The sequence below is a fragment of the Ricinus communis genome, chromosome 5 (genome assembly GCF_019578655.1).
Source record: "Ricinus communis isolate WT05 ecotype wild-type chromosome 5, ASM1957865v1, whole genome shotgun sequence".
Classification (NCBI taxonomy): domain Eukaryota; kingdom Viridiplantae; phylum Streptophyta; class Magnoliopsida; order Malpighiales; family Euphorbiaceae; genus Ricinus; species Ricinus communis.
In genome coordinates, this window is record NC_063260.1 from 5327015 (window position 1) to 5347602 (window position 20588).

At 29.1% G+C, this 20588-nt stretch overlaps 2 protein-coding genes across 2 annotated transcripts; both read left to right on the plus strand.

Annotated features, from left to right (window-relative positions):
• The first annotated feature begins 7118 nt into the window (after positions 1 to 7118).
• Positions 7119 to 11915, plus strand: LOC8266511 (autophagy protein 5). Its single transcript, XM_002526540.4, has 7 exons — positions 7119 to 7585; positions 7705 to 7771; positions 7872 to 7961; positions 8129 to 8216; positions 9194 to 9337; positions 10156 to 10287; positions 11407 to 11915. The coding sequence occupies exons 1-7, from the start codon at positions 7362 to 7364 to the stop codon at positions 11766 to 11768; spliced, it is 1107 nt and encodes a 368-aa protein (XP_002526586.1). The 5' UTR covers positions 7119 to 7361; the 3' UTR covers positions 11769 to 11915.
• A 728-nt stretch (positions 11916 to 12643) lies between these two features.
• LOC8266510 (probable glutathione S-transferase) lies at positions 12644 to 14041 on the plus strand. The gene is made up of 2 exons (XM_002526539.3): positions 12644 to 13019; positions 13454 to 14041. Exons 1-2 carry the CDS (start codon positions 12702 to 12704, stop codon positions 13796 to 13798), a joined length of 663 nt encoding a protein of 220 aa, XP_002526585.1. The 5' UTR covers positions 12644 to 12701; the 3' UTR covers positions 13799 to 14041.
• Positions 14042 to 20588: the final 6547 nt, after the last annotated feature.

Sequence of the window (20588 nt, forward strand, 5' to 3'; positions counted from 1 at the left end):
ACCACCCATACAATTTATCCTTACACTTCCTGGAAAAACTCGTCGGCATTATTAAAATTAATTCTTAGTAACTATTTAATTACAAATCAAATGTTTGGTACCTTTTTGTTACCGTACATAGTTTGATGATCGCCAATGTAACTTATTTGGAAAACTTGATTCATTCCCTCAATCTTTCACACTCAATTTTCTTTCCTTAGCTTTCCGCACCTTCCTAAATAAATGCTTAAATTTGAGATTAAAATTTTGTAACTCTTATAAACTCCTTAAACACAAGCAACAATACAATTAATTATTCATATATAAACTCCTTAAACACAAGCAACAATGCAATTTCAAAAAGTAAGAAAATTTAACCCATATATAAAAGATACTCCTAATATCAAGGACACTTAATAATAAACCAAAAGACTAGGACTCATGACATCCATTAATAATTGACTAATTCAAATAAATTTCTGTATTATCTTTAACACTCTCCTATAATGCAAAAATTTACAATCTCTAAAAATCAGAAGTATATTGTAGTCTTGAGAAAATGTCAGTCTCTTCAAAAAACTTTTAGTAATTTCGAGACTTGATGATTTGGTTCCTTCAAAAAGCTTTGCAGTTTTGAGACTTGTCGGAATCTTTAAAAAATACATTAATCAAAATAGATATTCTTATGATTGATAATCTTAAATTTGTGTTTGTAAAACTTATTGTTTGTTTTTACAAACCTCTTTTATATGACCCATATGCCTACATGACCTGCATTTAATATCAAGTGTATACCAATAATATTTTTGCAAGTGTATTGATTTCTTGCAATTTGATCATGGAATTTATCTTATTTCATGCTTGAATCTTTCCCTTTCAATCTAGCTAGAAATACTCTTTCAACATTCTCTTCCTTATTCTTTAAAGTCTTACTTTATTCTTGTGCTTGTAAAGCAATTATTAATTCTGCCAAGGGTATACTTGATAGGTCTTTAGATTTTGCAGAAATCTCAAACTCAAATTATTTAGGCAAAGTTACAAAAAGATTTTGCACAATTCTTTCATCAGAAAAATTCTTATGAAGCAACCTTATCTTGTTAACTATGTTGAGCAACTTATCATAATAATTTTTGTATTATCAATCTCCTTCATTGTTATCATCTCGAACTCCCTAAGTAGATTAAACATCTATATATTGTTGGTCTTTTCATCACCTTGATATTCCTTTTTGAGGTGGCTCCAAATTTCCTTTGTAGAAGATAGATTCATAATCTTTTGTAAAAATAATGCTTTAAATGGCAGAAAATAGACAGGTTTTAGCTTTAAACTTTCTAAGCCTTTTTTCTTTATGATTCTTCATTTGAGCTACCATAGAATTTGCAGGTAATGGAAGAATTTCATAATCTTTTTTAGTTGCATCCTAGACATTTAAAGCTTCAAGATGATCAGTTGTCATTTTAATGATCCAAGCTTGACAATTGTTGTCATAAAAAAGAGGTGGTGTTATATTAGAAGAGGTACTTTTAGCTTTCATGATTTTTAATTTTTTATAGAAAAACTCACTAGGTTCACAAGTCTCTTAGGATCATTTTGGATTTTGAAAAACCAATTTTATTCAAAGAAACATAACAATAAAAATTCAAAAAACCAATTTTATTCATTTACAAACTCTTTAAATACAAGCAACAATGCAACTAATTTTTTCTTAAAAAAAACTAAGGGAATGTAACCTATATCTAAAAGATACTCCTAATATCAATGACACTTAATAATAAACCAAAAGACTAGGACTCATGACACCCACTAATAATTGACCAATTCAAAATGAAACACAACGTTGAACATGGTAAAGTATATAAAAAGCGATTTTATCATTTTTTGATAAATAACTTGAAAATTTGTATATTAAAAATAAAATATTTGTATTTAAAATAAAAGCTACAACCGTACAATGGACCACCAATTTTTCTTCATAAGATTATTATGAAAAAATGATACATCAAGAACTGTAAGAAGATAAGAAAAATAAATAAATAAAATTAAAATTCGTTATAATCCAACTTTAAATCATGAAATTAAAATTAAAATTCTTCCTAAAACTTTTATCTTTATAAGACTCCTTTAAGAATTTGTTCATCCATTAGTAATAGGTACTCGACTTGTGTAAGTTGTAATAGGCATTTGTCTTTGTGTCAGGAAAGGTCACTATGACTAGTGTTCCCCAATCAAAAACAGAACCTTGAGTTTGGTTGAATCTGTTATAGGACAACATTCTGGATTAGTTTTTCTTTTTTCTCGTGAAGTGAATTTTTAAGACTGTTGTGAGGTAATATTGTAGTTTAATTTCATTTTGTTATTAAAGTGGTTGAACACGACAACTCTTTTTATAAAGGTTCATTAAGTTTTTACAATTAGTATTATTTGATGTTTAGCGTTTCAAATTGTTCTCTTTTTTGTTTGATAGATTGATAGTTCTCATTTTTATTGGTAGATATACCTTTTGACTGGTATATAAATAGTTCTGCTAATTTATTCAGCAGATCAATTGTTTCTTTAGTGGATCGGTATTTTCATGGTTGATAGATTTTTCTTCCTTTCCATCCACTAAATTGGCATTTCGCTCCATAGATAGGCAATTCTTTTTTATTCGGCAGATCATATTTGCCTTTTATTTAGTGGATCAACATTTTATTGGATAGATCTTCTCACCCTTTATAGGTCCACAACTGATCCTTTTTTCAAATGTGTCTTTTAAGAGGATTATTCTTGGTAATTTAACACATGTTCAACCATTGCTTTGTAAACTTTTTATTTAACCTTTATTATTAAGGAAACTTCTTATTCACCTTTTTATTACGAGAACTTTCTGAGATAATTTGGAAATGTATGTTTATGGGTCATTTGTGGAAGTTGTAGTTGTGGTAATTGTATTTTCATGTCATTAATCATTTTGTAGATTAACAAGAAAAAAGAGGTTGAGATTATTAATAGTATTTTATGCATTTTAAGTCCAACTTGTTATATTGCTCGAGTGGCTCTTCTAACTAACATGCTTCGTGGCTATAGTCATTAGCCGGTTGAAGGTTTATGGTAGTCCAATTGTATAACTTAATAAAATTTAGTTTGTACTATCAATAAGTGAGGAAAAGAATAAAGTAAATTGTTTTCACTCTCTTGTTTGGGAAGATATGAAAATGGAGAAAGAAAAGATAGGGAAAATATTTTTCTCTGATTTGAAAAATTATAGAAAATGAAATTAAAAAAAATTAAATTACTAGTTTACCCTTTGTATCTATGTAATAATCTAAAAAAGAATAATATAGAATCTAATTTACACATATAAGAATAAACAATGAAAGCAATTTTAGAGTTACAAACTAAACACAATAAAAAATAATTGACTATTTAGATATATATAATAAATTTTCTTTTAGTGAGACAATAAAATTTATTATTTAAGACTTACTTTCCAAAATTAAAATTATGTTTACCACAATCATTAGTCCAAGGATAACAAAATACAAATAAAAGAAAAAAAAATTCAGCTGGTATATATCTCTTCCTACATATAACAAATAACAGGGAATTGCAGAGATTGAAAGAAAAAAAAAAAGGAAAAAAGTCATACTTGCATCTCAGTATTCATCTTTGTTATTAATGGGTAATTTGGTAATTTACAATATAACCTTTTCTCTTCAAAATGGGATGAGTCTAAAAATGTGGATCTAGGGAAAAAAGAAATTACAATTCAGTTTCCTTTCCTCTCTCCTTCTTTTACTTTTCCAAACAATAGAAAAATATCTTTTCCAACCTCTCATTCCCCACCCTCCATTTCATTTCCCTATATTTCTTCCTTTACCAAACAAGGTGTTAAAAAGACTCAATTTGGATAGTTTCTATGTCAAACCTTTTACTAAATTATGGTTAGAGTCTTCTCAGGCTATTTTACTATTTTTCTTTTTAGGTCAGTGGATCATATTCTCAGAGAAATACTAGTAGTGAAATGCTCTTTAAATCTTCTTGATAACTAAGTCAAAGAAGTGACTCACTGAGTTTGTCTTAAGGCTTTGATAATACTTTTGTGCTAATTTTCTTTTTAAAATAATGGATGAGGTCTTATAATATATAATATCTGCCAAACTTTTCTCCTGCATAGTGGTGAGAAATTTAATGAAAAAAGAAAAGATAAAGCAAATCAAGAGAAATTTTTTTTAATATTTTTATTGTTTTAATTTAATTTTGGACGAGTTTAATGTTATTACTTTATTAAAAAATAATTAGAAATTTTATATTTTATTGGTTGTCAGATTTTATTTGCAGAAATTAAAAAAATTTTACTCTAATTTTATGAGAAATTATTCTCATTGAGTTTGACATTTAAAATTAAAAAAATTAATTTGAGATCTTTTTATTAATTAAGTCCACACAACAAATTTTTAGAAAATAGATTATAACTGACCAATTAGCATTCAAGATTCTTTTAGTTCAATTCTTAACTAAGAGAGATAAAAGTATCAATATAGTCAAATCTGAGGGAGGAAAGTGTAATTTGCTACAAAAATATTTTTGTTACATGTACATATTTTGCAAAAAGTTAAAATGAGATTAAGTTTTAGTTTGATTACTTTATATACACATTTTAGAAAAAAGATAAAAAGAAGAAAAAAAAGCTCTGAAAAGAAAAACTCTTAAGATTAATATTAAATGTATATAATCATTAGATAAGAATAATAATTAATTTAAAATTTATTATTCAATGAGCATAATAATAATAATAATAATAATAATAATAATAATATTATTATTATTATACAATAGCAAATATAACAGATTCTGCCTAAATGTTGAATATAATTGATTCTCCTAAATGTTGATGGCCTAAAAATAAAGCAATTGATTATAACAAAGATTAAACTAACACCAAATACACTTTAACTAGAGGCATTATTTTCTTATTTTCACAAGATTGCTTATCAATTTTTGGTTTGCTATAATCAAATTCTTTCTTTCAATTTTAGCAAAGCATTCCTTTCATTTACATCAATTTCAAACAGTAAGCTTGCTTCTCATCATCATAAAATTTCAGCTTTTGCTCCAAATATTCAATTTTTTCCTAATGCTTCATGTAACCAAATATTCTTGGAGAGTATCTGTTGGCATTCCAAAAAATAGTTACTTTTATAGAATTAGTTAATTTTCTTAAAGTGATCTATTTTATGATTTTTATGTATTATCTATTTTAGTTAGTAGATAATATAATAAAAAAATAAAATATTTTTTGTTTTTAGAGAGATTATCACTAATTATCTAGTAATAATTATTAGGACAATATCTTTTCCTTATTTGTGAGAAGTAAGAGAATTAATTTTTTTTTTATATTTAGCCAATTAGGATTTTGTGTTTGTTATATAAAAAATGTATTTTATTTTTAATGAAATCTCTAAAATCAACAAACAACTCATTTTTCTCTATATTTGTCTGTCAAATTTCTATGGTTATTTGATCTTGGCAATCACTTTGAGACCCAACATTGGATAATTTTTCGATCAAATCAAAGATTCCTACTTAAATTCAATTTTCTAAAATGACAGATTCAAGATCTTAAGACTTGGCCATTCTATTTAACTCTATATTAATAAAGAACTGTTCTTCTTTATTCTGTTAAAAAATATTGCTATATTCTTGATTTATTATAAATGAACCGCAAGAATTCATTATTGTTAAACTCAAGACCTATATCTAATTTTCGGCTTTGTGATTTGTTTGTAGACGACAAAATAATTTTCTTTCAAGTTACTTCTCCAACCCTTCCTGTATAATTTTCTTCCATTCATTTGGAAAAGTAACAAGCTCTAAGCTACAAAGGAAGAGAACTGACTTAATGTGCTTTTATTTATAAAAGATTTGGGCAGTGGAGTGAAGATTATAGTCTGAATATTCCATCACCTCTATGACCTGAATTCTCTAATATCCAAACTCAGTTTTACCATGTCTGTAAATAGCTATAGGCTTCAAGGCAACAAAAGCAAGGCTTTGGTTATCACTTCCTCCAGACATTTTTACACTAACAGTTGAAGAGAAGTGGAGAATAAGAGGTTTAACAACCTTTTATGAAGAGGAGTTAAGAAATTAACTTGGTTGTGGCTATAAAATCCTTAGAATTATACAATTCTTTTAAATTAAACAATGCTTTTCAGTTGCGAGCAAAAAATTTAAAAAAAAATGCATTTTAAGAGTTGGAGATAAATTATTGGTTATTTACCGACTTATCTTTTTTATTTTTTTTAGTAATATCATATGTCAATAAAAATCACCATATTTCTTTTAGTTATTTTGATGTTTATATTGTATTTTAATTAAAAAAAATTAAAGATTAAGCATTTGTCAGGAAATTTTTTATAATACATAATTGTTAAAATGTCAAGAGTTTAGATATTTAAGGTAATTTGGTAACTTTTAGAATATAAATTTAAGACTAATAAATATTAAAATAACAAATATTAATACTATTTTTTACTAATATTTATTAAAAGTTTTATTTTATTTATAAATGAATCTTTTCAATATTTTATACATTAAATAATGATTAAATCACTTCAAATGAAATTATATTGTATTTTAAATAATTTAATAAAAAATTCATAAAAATAGAAGATATGAAAGAAAAATAAAAAAAAATTAAATTAAATTAATCTCATGAAATATCTTAGCTTACTAATATAGAATCTATTTTTGAATTCTACTTATACCTATAGAATTTAGTGAATTAGAATCTAAATAAATTTTTATTTTAATTAAATGCAAAATTCTTAAGTTTAAAAATAAATTCTATAAAATCATTCATTTCAACTAAAAGACAATACAAAAGAAAATAATATATAGAAAATTAACATTATTTCTAAATATTCTTTCTAATAATTAATATTTATTTTATAATACTAAAATAATAAAATTATTAATTATTAAAAGAGTATTGAAGTAGTTTTTTTTTAATTATTAATTTATTAAATATTAAATATAAAAAGATAAGTCGTATAACAAGCCGGCTCCAGCTAAGCTGATCAGGAAGAAACAAGTAAGAAAATATAATTAAAAATATAAATTGGGATGATGAAAGTGTATGATGGTTTTGAAAAATGAAAACTATTGTCCTTAATTGCAAAGAGAAAACAGCGTAGAGAGTAAAATATAATCACATTACCCAAAGCAAAGAGACCAAAATATTATCAACACAGATTAATCGAATCCAGACTCAAACTCGTTCCTTTTTGAAACAACTCAAGACTCTTTCTTCGGAGACAACTAATCTGCAAGTTCGCTATGCACAGTATTTATTGAAAAGGACATGTTTGTAAGTAGAGTTTAAGTTAAAAAAGAAGAAGATGGAGGCACAGAAGAATGTATGGGGAGGTGCAATTCCACTGCAGATACATCTTCACGAATCGGAGGTAACGACGCACCAACGTCCGCCTCCAGCTCTAATTTTAGGTCCAAGAATTGGTTACTTGCCTCTGCTTATTCCCCTTATTAAACCTCATTTCTCTTCTACTCTTCCTCCTGGATCCGACACCGTTTGGTTTGACTATCATGGCTTGCCGCTTAAGTGGTAAGTTCTTTCACCCTTCCTTTTCTTTTTTGTTTCTATAGAAAATTATTTTGCTTTTTTGTTTTTTTTTTTTTGTAAGAAAAGGTTGAATTTTTTTATTTTTTTTAATCTTAATTTAGGTATATACCAACTGGGGTTCTGTTTGATCTTCTATGTGCTCAACCAGAACGGCCTTGGAATTTAACGGTATTTTGTGTGTGTGTATGTTTTTTGGGTAATTATTACATATCAGTGATGAAATTTTAGGTCATTACATTGATTATTGATTTTTTCTTTTTTCATTCAGGTACACTTTAGAGGGTATCCAAATAACTTGTTGATTCCTTGTGAAGGTGAAGACTCTGTGAAGTGGAGCTTTATTAATTCATTGAAAGAGGTTAGTTAGTGCACTTTTAATGTACTGAACTTAGTGTACTACTGTATTAATTTAGATCTCATGTAACTTGGTAACTGTTATCTAATCATGCAAGCCAATGCGTTAAAAAAATGCATATTTTGCATTACTAAAGTTGATCTCTTATCAGTATTCACTTATACCTACAGGCAGATTATATAATTAATGGAAATTGCAAGAATGTTATGAACATGTCTCAATCTGATCAGGTGGAGCTGTGGCGCTCTGTGATGAATGGTATGTCAGCCTTTTTCTTTTTTTGGGATCCGATTCAAGTTCTTTACATTCTTACTCTTTCATATTTTTTATTTCTGGTTTTAGTTGTTATCAGTATTCATAATGCAAAAGAAGCAGGAGGGATATTTAAAGTGAATTTTATGACAGTGGCGCTTGAGTTGATTATGTGTCTTTATGTATGCCTAAGTTTCATTTGTTCCCTTCTGATATTCTTAGGATATGCAGTGTTGTGGCATCTTGCTTCTTTAGTAAGACATAACTTAAGACTGTAGTTACTTAAGTACTCTGCTGAGCTCATTGAAACAATCCTTGTTAGTAATGTTTAACCATTAGTTTCTAAACAGTGCAATGAAATGCAGATCTAGACATTTATGTTCCTAAATTTGTCGACTTCTACTATATTTCCTTCCATTTCCAGCTGAGTGGTCATCTGCCATGAGATGTTTGCATAAAATAAATTAGAAATTTGCAGAAAATGGACTTGTTTTATTCCTACTGATGAGGAATGGAAAAGAAAGAATACAGTACCCTGTCCTACTGTTGTACTTTGTCATGGGGATACTTCAAAGGAAGCAGATTGCACAAACAGTTACCTGTTTTCTCCTTTCAGCTAAGAATGTAATATGGTCCTTAACAGATTTCAGGTCTCGGGTACATCTCTAATAGTTATTTATTGAAATCTTGATGTATTACTTCAGTAAAATTTTACGCTTGAATTTCGGTTTGGCCAATTTTCTTATTCACGGCTGAAATGCAGGCATTCATATTTAGGTTTACAAATATTTCTATGAGAATGCTTTGCGTTGATTTTTTTAAATATGTGAGTTTTTTTTTGGTTTTTGATATCCATTTACTTATTCTCTCTAGTATAGTATTTCATTTTCCTGTTAACTTTTGATGTCTGTTGTCAGTACTGAGTTTCAAGTAACCTGCTTAACTTGTTCATGTTCCTGCTCTGGAAACTGTTTTTGTGGCAGGTAATTTGGAAGCCTACATGCATGCATCTTCTAAGCTTAAACTTGGAACAATTGAGGATGAGTTCACATTGAAACCGGATTCGTGCTCTCCAAAATCACATAAAACTACTGGTGACGTTGATATGGCTGGACATGTGAAGACAGGTTCGTAGAATCTGTATCTAGTCAAATAATATGACATGATCATGTGATATAAATTGAACAATCTAGGAATTTGTGTGTGAGCCCTTAAACTGGCATGTTTATTTTACTTGATCCAATTAAGGTAGTGGGTTAAAGCATCACCCAAAAAGAAAGTAGTGGATTGAAGGGAATATGAATGCCATATGTGCAGACTAATTACCAGCAATGTCAAATGTGTTCATCAATTCATCATGGTGTATGACCAAGGACTTTGTCTAGATCATGGTATTTATTGACATGCACATGTTCCTGCCTGAAGATCTTTGTCAGTCCTTAGAACTTGCCAAAAAACAAATATCTAAAAAGATAAACAAGTTATTCTTTCATAACCATTTTATTTATATTATTTATTTATTTTTATATTTGACTAATGAACAATAAAGTTGAAATTTTAATAAAACGATTGATTGTGTTATCTAAATTAAAGGAGGTGATGCTCAGTTTTGAAACAGAATAATTCTTAACGCATATATATGCATAATGATTGCATGAGGCACATATACTTAATACCTAAAACTATGACTGAAAGAGAGATTATTGTAACATGATCTGCAGGACTGATTTAGTCTTCCATTTCACCCCACACCTTGTGATGTATTTTGGATTAGAGCTGCTTGCAACAATTATGGTTTCTCTGGGTAGAATTTGAATTTTCTCTCAGAATGTTCCAAGTGTGGGGATGGAGTTGTTTAAATTTGATTATTAGAATCTTTAAATGTGTGACAAATTTCTATTTTTCTCCAGCTTTTATTAAATGCTTGTTTTTCAATTTTTATCAGGTAAAATTCCAGTTCGGTTGTACATCTGGACTGTTAGCGAGGATTTTGAAGATTTGGAAGATATACCTAAAATTGATAGTTGGGACAAAATTTCTTATATAAATCGACCTATTGAGTTTCACAGAGAAGAAGGTAAATTGACCTCTTAAAAGTTTGTGAATGTCATGATCTCCATTAATTACTTTGAACTTTGTATCTGGATATCACATCATTAAACCACAGAAAGGCATATATCACTGTCTGTCTCATGCCTTGCGGTGAATTGGCATGAATTTGCTTATGCTTATGAAAAAATCTTAAAAGTGCCACTAAAATTTAAGTTTCTGGTATCATGTCCATTATAAAGCCCTTCAACTGATAATTATGGTGGTTCTAAGTACATCTTAAATTGGTGATGGATATAATTATGTTAGTGTAATTATTTATTAAACAAAGTACTTTTCATGAACTAAGAAAACTATTTAAATGAAGATTCAGTAATTTTATGTTTGGGTTTGGTTATGCGTGAGAATTGCTGGTTTACTATTTTAAGTATACGTTTGCAATATGGCAATATTCAGCAGCCAATTATTATGTCTACTTGTAGTTACTAGTATGTAGATCACATTGCCTTGATGTCTGTTTTGATTCGTACTGACCAGCACCAAATACAAGTTGGATGGGCTCAATAGGAAACACGTTTTATTTAATAGCTTAAATGCAAAAGCTGGAAAAATTTAGGAGGTTTTGAATGGTTTTTCTCTATAATAAACAGTTGATCTGCATTAAGTTTCTCTTGCTTGAGAGATTTTCTTGTAGATGAATCGAAGTATCTTTTACTAATTCAGCTAGTCACACTTATTGATTTATTTGATAGGATTTTTTAGTTATTGTTTAAAAATTTCTATGGTTTTGAATTTCTCAAGTTTTTCTAGTCATGATTTTAGGGAAAATCAGATTTATTTGTTGCTGAAGTAGTTCTTTGTATTTTGTCTATAAATGTCAGTTTTATAAATAAAAAAGTAAAAGACCTTTTAGTCTCCATTAGCCTTTTCATCTCGAACATGGAAAATATTGAACCTTAAAATGAGAGAGATTATTTGATAGGCTGAAAACAATTTCAAAGGACAGTAAAGCGACACAGCATCAATCATAATGTGTATAATTGGAATGTCTTTTCCGTCTTGCTTGTTATGTTTGTTAGCTGTGAAGAGCGGATGGCCTGCTTCAGTCCTTTTAGATTGATATGTTGCTTATTTTCTTGCACTGCAGGGAAGTGCTTCAGCCTACATGATGCCCTGAAAACTCTTATGCCAGAATATTTGGCGGATAAATCCTTGATTGATGAGGAACCATTTAGAGTAGAAGATGAGGAACCATTTAGAGTGGAAGATGATGAACAAAAAGTATCCTCTGAAGAGGCGAGCAGCAATAGAAAGGCGGCAGATGGAGGAGAAATATCAAGCCAATCTGCACATTCTTATGGTGCTGCTGAAATTAAACTTGTTCGCATCCAAGGGATCGAACCAAAACTTGAAATACCCTTCTCTTGGGTAGTGAACAACTTGAAGAATCCCGAGCACTTTCTTCACATTTGTGTGTATCTGAAATTTCCAAATGTAAAGTCTTTCTGACAGGTAGATTAACTAATTCTTTATGATTCTTTTGGCTTCGCACTTAGAGCTGGGTATTTGCAATCTCAAAGATTGCATTCCCTGTATAGAATGTACAGAACAGTTGGGATAATTACATGCAAGTAAATCATCTTCTTAAATTTGTAATGATTTGGTATATAATCTTTTTGAGTTGTTACAATTCTCTTCATCCTTCACAAGGAGCGTAATTCACTGACCTGGAAAAATAGTTCTGGGTCGGTTAGTTTTGATCCAAAGTTTTTCTCCCTAAATTAGAGCTAGGGTTTCTTTGAAATTTCAACTTGCAAATTAGGTAAATCCAATCTGAAGTAATTTTGCGGATAAATAGAGGTAAATTAGGGTGATTCAATGTTTTGACAAATGTGTGAACGAATTGATTATATCGGACAAGAAAGAACAATGCAATCTGATACTGAAATCGAGAAGGAAAAATTGCAATTTGGAGCTGAAATGGAAAATCTTGACAAATGCAAAATTTCTTTATTCAGAGACACTTAATTGTTTAAATAAGAAAATATACGATTTTAAAGTGTTAGTCTTTCCTCACCTCTAATTTTAAATATTTAAGACTTTTATAGAAGAAGATTTACATAGCCACCTTGTGTTGTTCCAAGGCACTCTAAACACCATAAACATGCAGACAAACTTGTTCATTGATGAGCATAACAAATGTAGCATTATACTATTATATATCCATCATATAAGGGCAAAGTAATCACTCTGCTCGAAAATGATGATCACAAGGCTGTTTTGCTTCTCATGGGAGGATAAAACAAGAAGACCTACTTGGAACACAAACATTGAGACTGTCACCTCTAAATCTGGCAGATCTCCTATATAAATTGCTATAGCTTCATAACCTTGCTACCAAAAATAAAGAAATAGAAAGGGAGGTTCTAAAATTACTCGAGAATGTCAGAGGGAGAGGTGGTTGTTCTTGACTTTTGGGTTAGCCCTTTCTGCATGAGGGTTAAGATTGCACTGAATGAGAAGGGAGTGAGCTACGAGGCAAGAGAGGAAGATTTATTTGGTGGGAAAAGTGAATTGTTGATAAAATCAAACCCAGTTTACCAAAAGGTACCTGTGTTTTTGCATGACGGGAAGCCATTGAGCGAGTCCGTTGTGATTGTTGGGTACATCGATGAGACATGGCCTTCACCAGCATTGCTCCCACCTTGTCCTTATGGTCGTGCTCAAGCCCGCTTCTGGGCTGATTACATCGACAAAAGGGTTCATCCTTTTCTTCCATCATTTTCTTTTTTCATTAGCACACTCTTGTACATGATTTTTTTTAGTTTTAAGAAATTAACCCATAATTTCACACATCAGTAGTAATTGTAACTGTTTTGTCGTAAACATCTAATGTAGCTTACGTGAAACCTGACATGTCTATCTTAATTTATCATATGTAGAGTTCCGAAGAGGTTTGAAAAAAAGAAAGAATATATAATACTGTAAATGAATACAATAACAAGCTAGCCAGTCATCAGAAAATCTAGTCGCAATCACCGAGATTGCTTATAATTATAGGTAAAAAGCACTATAGAAATATTCTTTATTTGTAAACAAGATATCCAAACATGGGTTTGGCCTAACCACAAGGTTTAAACTTACACCATCCCTTTTTGTCAAAACATGCATAACTTGGATATGTTCATTGGCAGCTATTCGATGCACTTGGTGGAATTTGGAGGAGCAAAGGAGAGGATACAGAGGTAGCAAAGAAAGACTTCATAGAGATATTGAAGGTGTTAGAAGGAGCCCTTGGAGAGAAAGATTTCTTTGGAGGGGAAAGTTTTGGTTTTGTTGATATAATTGCAATCCCTTTAACCTGTTGGTTCTTGGCTGTTGAGAAATTGGCAGACTTCAGTGTGGAATCTGAGTGCCCTAAATTTGCTGCTTGGATAAAGAGGTGCATGCAAAGAGAGAGTGTTGCCAAAATCATTCCTGATCCAGAAAAAGTCTATGAATTTGTGCTCATGATGAGGAAGATGCATGGGATTAATTAGTGAAACCAATGCCAAATTTAATATCATATTGCATGCTCAAGATGCAACATTGATTGTAGTTACTGTTTCTTTGTAAGTTTTTCTGTCAGTCTTGGGGATTTACCTTTCTACTCTCTCTAAGGAGAAGGTAGGGAAAGGAAAATGATCGTTTTCTTTGAGTGCTTGTTCTGTTTTGCAATAAGAAAGAAATGATCCCATAGTTTTTCTAATGTTTCATCAAACAATAGATTTGTATGTTGTGTGAAGGAGTTTACTTAACATAATTTATTTAACTATTAAATGAAAAATAGTTTGAGAGTAATTAGCAATTGAATAGCCTATTTGAACAAGACTTTATAATAGTCTGTTTAAACAAGATATATCACCTGGCAAGTTAGAGGACCACCTGACAAGATGATTATCAAAGAAAGATTACCTGTAACACAAGCAAATCAATAGAATATCTAAGGTGAATCTTTTGAATCCACTCTGACGCGTAAAAATATATCAACGATGTAGGTCAAGTTTCCTTATGCATTGCTCGTCCAATCCTAATTCGTACAAAAACAGGATCTGTCTCCTTGTATATAGATTTAATCTTCTAGTCAAATTCCACTTGATCGGATTTGATCCTATATTTTATCCAAGTCTTATCAGGACTGAATGCCCTAATATTCAGTTAAATTGTTCGGATTTCTTCAACTATTCTGGAAGCCTTATTTGTATGTGATGTGTATAATGAACTGGTCATTACTCCGAGCTTTTCGGATTTCCTCATCCTGCTTTTATGTATAGTTTATCATATACAAACCTCTTCTCATTGGTGTTCCTTATAGCACCAAGATTAATTTCGTTATCTGTACACTTCGCCCTCAATGTTTCTGGAAACAACAACAGTCATACTAATCTTAGCCTAGGTGAGATCAGTTTAGAAGTTAGCATCAGGTCTAAATATCACCAAATTCATAGACGAGGACATCTTTTACCACCATCGCTTCCCTCTTAAATGTGTCCAGACTTTGTGCTATTACTGTTAATAGTTGATGAAGACTTCAGGACTTTCTAGCTCAGGTAATTTCCCTCGTAAGATTGCTAGTAGGGTATGTATTAGGTTATGCAACCTTAAGTTCCAGTATTACTTAAATCAACAAAACATCTTGGACAATCAAACTCACATGTTTCACGGCAGGCATCCTTAACTGAAGCTAGCGACAGCAATAGCAGACAAACGCCTGTCACTAAAAATTTGGTAAATTTCCTAAACCATGAAATATTTTCTAATATAGATGGTTTATATTAATTTTTTAAATTAAAAATTATAAAAGAAATTGTAAACCAGAAAATAAAAACACATTGAGATATTAAATTTTGTAATAGAAAGGATTATTTCCTTTGTCAAATGCATAGGTAGTTTAAAAAAAAATACTATTAACTATTCTTTTTCCGGTAGTTTCAGCGAAAAAAGAAATTTTAATTAAAATTAAATAAAATTTTATTTGTATTCAACTATATTACAAGGAAGTAAGTAATTTAGTTATATTATCAATTAAAAAGGATTTATTTTTTAAAATTAAAATATAAAAATTTAATTAGTGATATTGCATCTCATCTTAATCTACATTTATGGAGAGTCACAAATTAAATCTTGCCCAAGGTTACAAAACAGTGTTGAGCTGGTGCTGTACCGACGTACCCCGTTATGACTGAAATAATCCTTTATATGTATGAAGGAGTAGAAGCTTAATTATGAAAGGAATTTGAGTTGGTGATGCTAGTTCTATTAATGTCTATTCTAGTTCTAGGATTCCATTATGATTTCAAAGTTTATTCCATTAGATCTCTACCTCATGGGACTTTGGTTTCCAAGTTGCTTAGTCCAAACGCCTTTTAGAATAGAGAGCTTATTGCTACTCATTCTCATTCATCCGAAGTTGACATTGTTCTTCACATTCCAAGACCAAGACTTGCTTCTAAGGATAGTTTTTGCTGGCATCTTAATAAGAAAGGGTTCTATTTTATCATAGAGCATAGCATATTGCTTTAATGACTGAAATTCTTACTATTTGGAGTTTATCTTTCATCTTAAGGTTAGATTTTTGCTTGGAAAGCCCACTAGGACTTGATTGCTTCTCAACTGAATTTGCTTAAGCAACATGTTCCTGTTTGGCCAAGTTATGGTAGATGTGATTTCGGTTTGAGACATCTACTGGAGCTATATTTCATTACGTGTTGCTAGTCTGCCTAGTATCAACATAATAGCCACTTGCATGGCAAGGCATTGGCTCCAACTAATTTGGTATATGCTTGGTGTTGTAGTCTTATGCATGAGTTTTAGGCTGCCCTATTATCCTGCACTCTACTCATAATCCAATCAGGCATGTTCTTACTTGGCAGCCTCCACATTATAGTAAGCTTAATTCTGATGTTTCCTTTAATGAGGCTTCGAACAAGATGGGGATTGAAATCATTATTAGAGATTACCATGGGAATTGTACGCTGCTGGAGCAACTCAACTTATCGTCTTTCGAAGGGAAAGGGTTAGACTGTAGTTGGCAATGTGATTGCATTAATCCAGATTTTGGTTTGGCCGAGTATAAAAATGTTGCTCAAACATTTCATTTCTTACTGCTATAGGCCAAATGCATGTAACTTCTTTTATTATGAAAAATGAGAAGTGGGGATTCGAACATAAGACCTCCACTACCTAATGATTCAAAATGCATAATGAGCTTACTAAGGTAGGCAGGCATTTTGATAGTACTATTTGACTTAAAAGAAAAATATATTTAATGGCTTTATAACCTTCTTTCTGTAGAACCTTGTTTTCATAATTAGGAGTTGTTTTTATTAAATTGCACTCTTTCTCCTCATTAAGATTTATCTCATCAGAGTCTTTTTTAGCTAAAATCTTTCTAATGAAACAATTAGTTGTATTTCTTCTCTTCATAATTTTATAATTTTTAAGGGGTTTCTACAGAAATACCTAAAAAAACTAATCTTATACCCCAAGCTCTAAATTTTCACAAAAATACTCTAAAACCATTAATCTTTATCTTTACATGCTAGAATTAAGAATCACGCCTCTTCTACCACTCCCATTCTTGGTGTCACCATATTTTTATGTCTTTCTCCTACAAATTCATCATTAACATTATTATTATTTTTTTACTTTTTTTTTTTAAAATTGTTTTCCTTCATTTTTTTTCCCTTATCTTGAAAAGTTTAATAACTTTTCCACTTTTAAAAGAAAATACTTTCTGCTGCGAAAATAGCTTCAATTCCCCTCCTTCTAAGCCTATGAAGACGACTCTTTTGCACCAAAACCCACCACCGCGAAGCTCATAATCACAATCAATGGAATATCAAATAAATCACCAAATCAAACTTCACTGATTCTTTATTCGAAATTTCACATCATAATTTCTGATTTCATATCCAATTTTTTAAAGATAACCAACTATTTCTCTTTTTCATGACACCGTTTTTCCCCTTTCGACACTCTCGATATTGCTTACTTGAAATCCAAATATGTAGCTGAAAATTATAGATTCTTCAATTAGTTATTATCCTTTTATTGTCTCTGCTTCTAAAGTTACTACTTACTTATCAATACCTAACTCACTAACTTACTTTGTTATTGATAAAATGAAATAACTTTTCTTTTCTTCTTTTTTTGGATATTGGGTGCAGGTATAACTTCCATTTGTTTCCTAGGGATGAATTGAATAGTAGAATGTTATCTTATAGTTTTTCTTGTCATGCTTCTTACTTGACTAAAATGGCTCAAGAAGACTTTGATTTTCATGTGTGTGTTAATGATGGTGAGTTACAGGCTCCAAGAAATGCATCTTTTTTTAATAATTGTAAAGATCACTACTTTATATGTTATAGAAATAACAATTAGGTAATGTTTGGAAAGTCCATAATTGTAAACACTCCATGCTTGTGATGTATTTTTTTTTTTTTTTGTCAATTCTTATGTTTGGAAATGTACTAGTTCTCAAAAATTCTTTTTCCAACTTAATATAAAAGAGATTTTGCAAGAAATGAAATCATTCCACTAAATGGCATGGCATTGGCAAGAATTCAATCTCCCACATAATTTATTTATTTTGTTATAGTTCAAAATGCAATTTTAGATTTACTGAATTTTTTATTATTTTTATGTATTATTTTGGTATCACGTTCTATATTTAGGAAATTCACTTGATAATTTTGCCATCTTCTAAAAGAAAGAACAACAATGACGATCATGATATATATTTAGCCATTTTTTTAGTAAATTTTCTAGTGAAAGAAACAAGAACCACAACCATAATTGATATATGGTAATATAGATTTAGCCATTGTTATCACTTGTAGGATTCAATTGTTGATATCTCGTTTTTGCTTTTTAGTTACTTATCTATATTGTATTACTTAATTATTAATATTGACCCAATGAAATATAGTAAATAGTATATACTGAGTATACAACGAGTATATTTTAGGTATACAATTCTATAATTCTTATCGAATTTTTTCCATTCAAATTCTAAGAATATTTTGTATATATATTTTTATATAGATTTAAACACAAGTATCAATGTTTCTTTACCACAATGGACATTAGAAAAAATATGAAGTATGTAAACTTTAAGAAAAAAAAAATCACTTTTTCAAACATCATAGTTAATAATATATAATATATTTCAAGTATATAATGAGTATATAGTATTTACCGAGTTTATTTTGAGTAGACAAAAAACACATATATTCTTCCTCCAAAACATCTTATCAAACTCTAAAAAATCGTAGCACAAAAATCTGAGTAAATTCCTAACAAATTGAACAGCAATATCATCAGCAATTCATGAATACATAACAACATAACAGGTAAATCTAATTTCAAAGATATATTTAATTGATTTGTATTGGTTTGAATTTCATTCCATTAGAAATTCTTCAAACGACTACTTTATATGATATTCTAAGGATTTAAATGTTATAGAAGATAAATATTGGATTACAGAACTCATATCTCCACAAAACTAAGAAATTATATTTATTTTACAAGAAAGCCTAGAAAATAGTATATACCGAGTATATATGGACAATATCATAAGTATATATTTTTTAAATTTAGTAAATTTATGCTCATATTATATATATTTTAATATATATCCTATAAAACTTTTACATGTCAACTATTATATGAATATAAGTTTTTAAAAGGTACATTATTTTTATATTATATTACAAAAATCATTTTTTAAGAAAATATAAAAAAATAAAATAGTTTTAAGATTTATAGTAAACAGTATATACTAAGTATATAATAAGTTTAAATTAGGTTATGATGCTCAGATTCTTATTGAGTTTTCTCTGTTCAAATTTTATAATCATCTTTATTATTATTATTATTATTATTATTATTATTGTTATTATTATTATTATTATTATTGTTATTATTATTATTATTATTATTATTATTATTATTATTATTATTATATTTAACCACTCATATATGGATACAATACCTTCTTTTTTTATTGCAACAAACACAATAGCAAAAATAGATATTTGATATCAAGCAAAAATGGTTATCTACTATTACAAATAAAAGACAATACAATCCTCATATTCTATGTAGAGTTGAAAAAAAAAAAACAAAATGTGATCTCACTGAATACCCTTTGTACATAATTGTTATAGAGATTCAACCATAAATGAACTACTACTCTACATCAAATTTAATGAGAATAAATCTACAACTTATAATGAGGAATCAAGAACAATTTCTTAAAATCTCTCAACAAATCATAATATTTCATGTTATATAAACTATGCAAATCTGATAAGAAAAAATGTTGTTAAACAAATTGGAGAAGCACAATGTGAATATTATAAGAAATATTACAAGTATATTTATTACACCAGATTTATTTTGAGTATATAAAAGGTATCATTGAAGTATATTACAAGGATGTTCAACTTATATTCAGACAAGCTTATAGACTTAATAGTATAAGGTATACTGTGAGTATATAATGAGTATTTACTACTATTTCTGAATCATTAAGGCTTGTATATTTATTATACAAATATTATAAATTTTAAGGAATAGTTTTGACCATTCATAATAGTTATTAACTTATAAAAATTATTCAGTTACACAAATCTTAATTCATGAAACTAAGTCATGAAGTCAAATCTAAGAGCTTTTACTATTTTTCAGGTAAAAATAAATATGAATATCAAGTTGTTAATTAAAAAATAATTCTTTATAAATAAATGCAACTCATTTATACATTAAACAATATATAAAACTACAATAATAAATAGCTAAAAGAAATGCGTAAGAAAAACTGAAAAAGAAATAATTTACTCAATGTTTCTTTTAAGTATACAAATAGTATTGTTGTAGTATATTCTAAATATATATGACTTATATTCGAATATGTTTATATCACAAAATGCTTTTGAAGGATAAAAATACCGATTGTCCATCATTATCCAATACATCAATAGAAAACAACATAACAATTTCATCAAGTTTCTCCTTCGAATTCTCTTTGGTCTATCCATCTTCTTAAGCCTGCCATATAATTTAGACTAATTATAAAAAAAATTATCTTCTTTGGATTGTGTAGGAGAACAATATGATGATCGCGTCCTTTTTTATATTCATCAGCTTGTTTAAAAGCTATAATTTCATATAACCTATCAATAAAAAGAACCGTACATCTGTAAAATTCGAAGAGAAGAATCAAGAAAAGCTACAACTTCCATTTTATGAAAATCTAATTGAAACAGATCTAACAAAATATAA

Bases quoted from the DNA above. Each gene is read 5' to 3' on its own strand.
- LOC8266511 (XM_002526540.4), top strand. From the start codon at position 7,362: ATGGAGGCACAGAAGAATGTATGGGGAGGTGCAATTCCACTGCAGATA. The intron at 7,772-7,871 runs GTATTTTGTGTG...TTTTTCATTCAG, and splicing joins AACGGCCTTGGAATTTAACG to GTACACTTTAGAGGGTATCC. The intron at 10,288-11,406 runs GTAAATTGACCT...CTTGCACTGCAG, and splicing joins TGAGTTTCACAGAGAAGAAG to GGAAGTGCTTCAGCCTACAT.
- LOC8266510 (XM_002526539.3), top strand. From the start codon at position 12,702: ATGTCAGAGGGAGAGGTGGTTGTTCTTGACTTTTGGGTTAGCCCTTTC. The intron at 13,020-13,453 runs GTTCATCCTTTT...GTTCATTGGCAG, and splicing joins CTGATTACATCGACAAAAGG to CTATTCGATGCACTTGGTGG.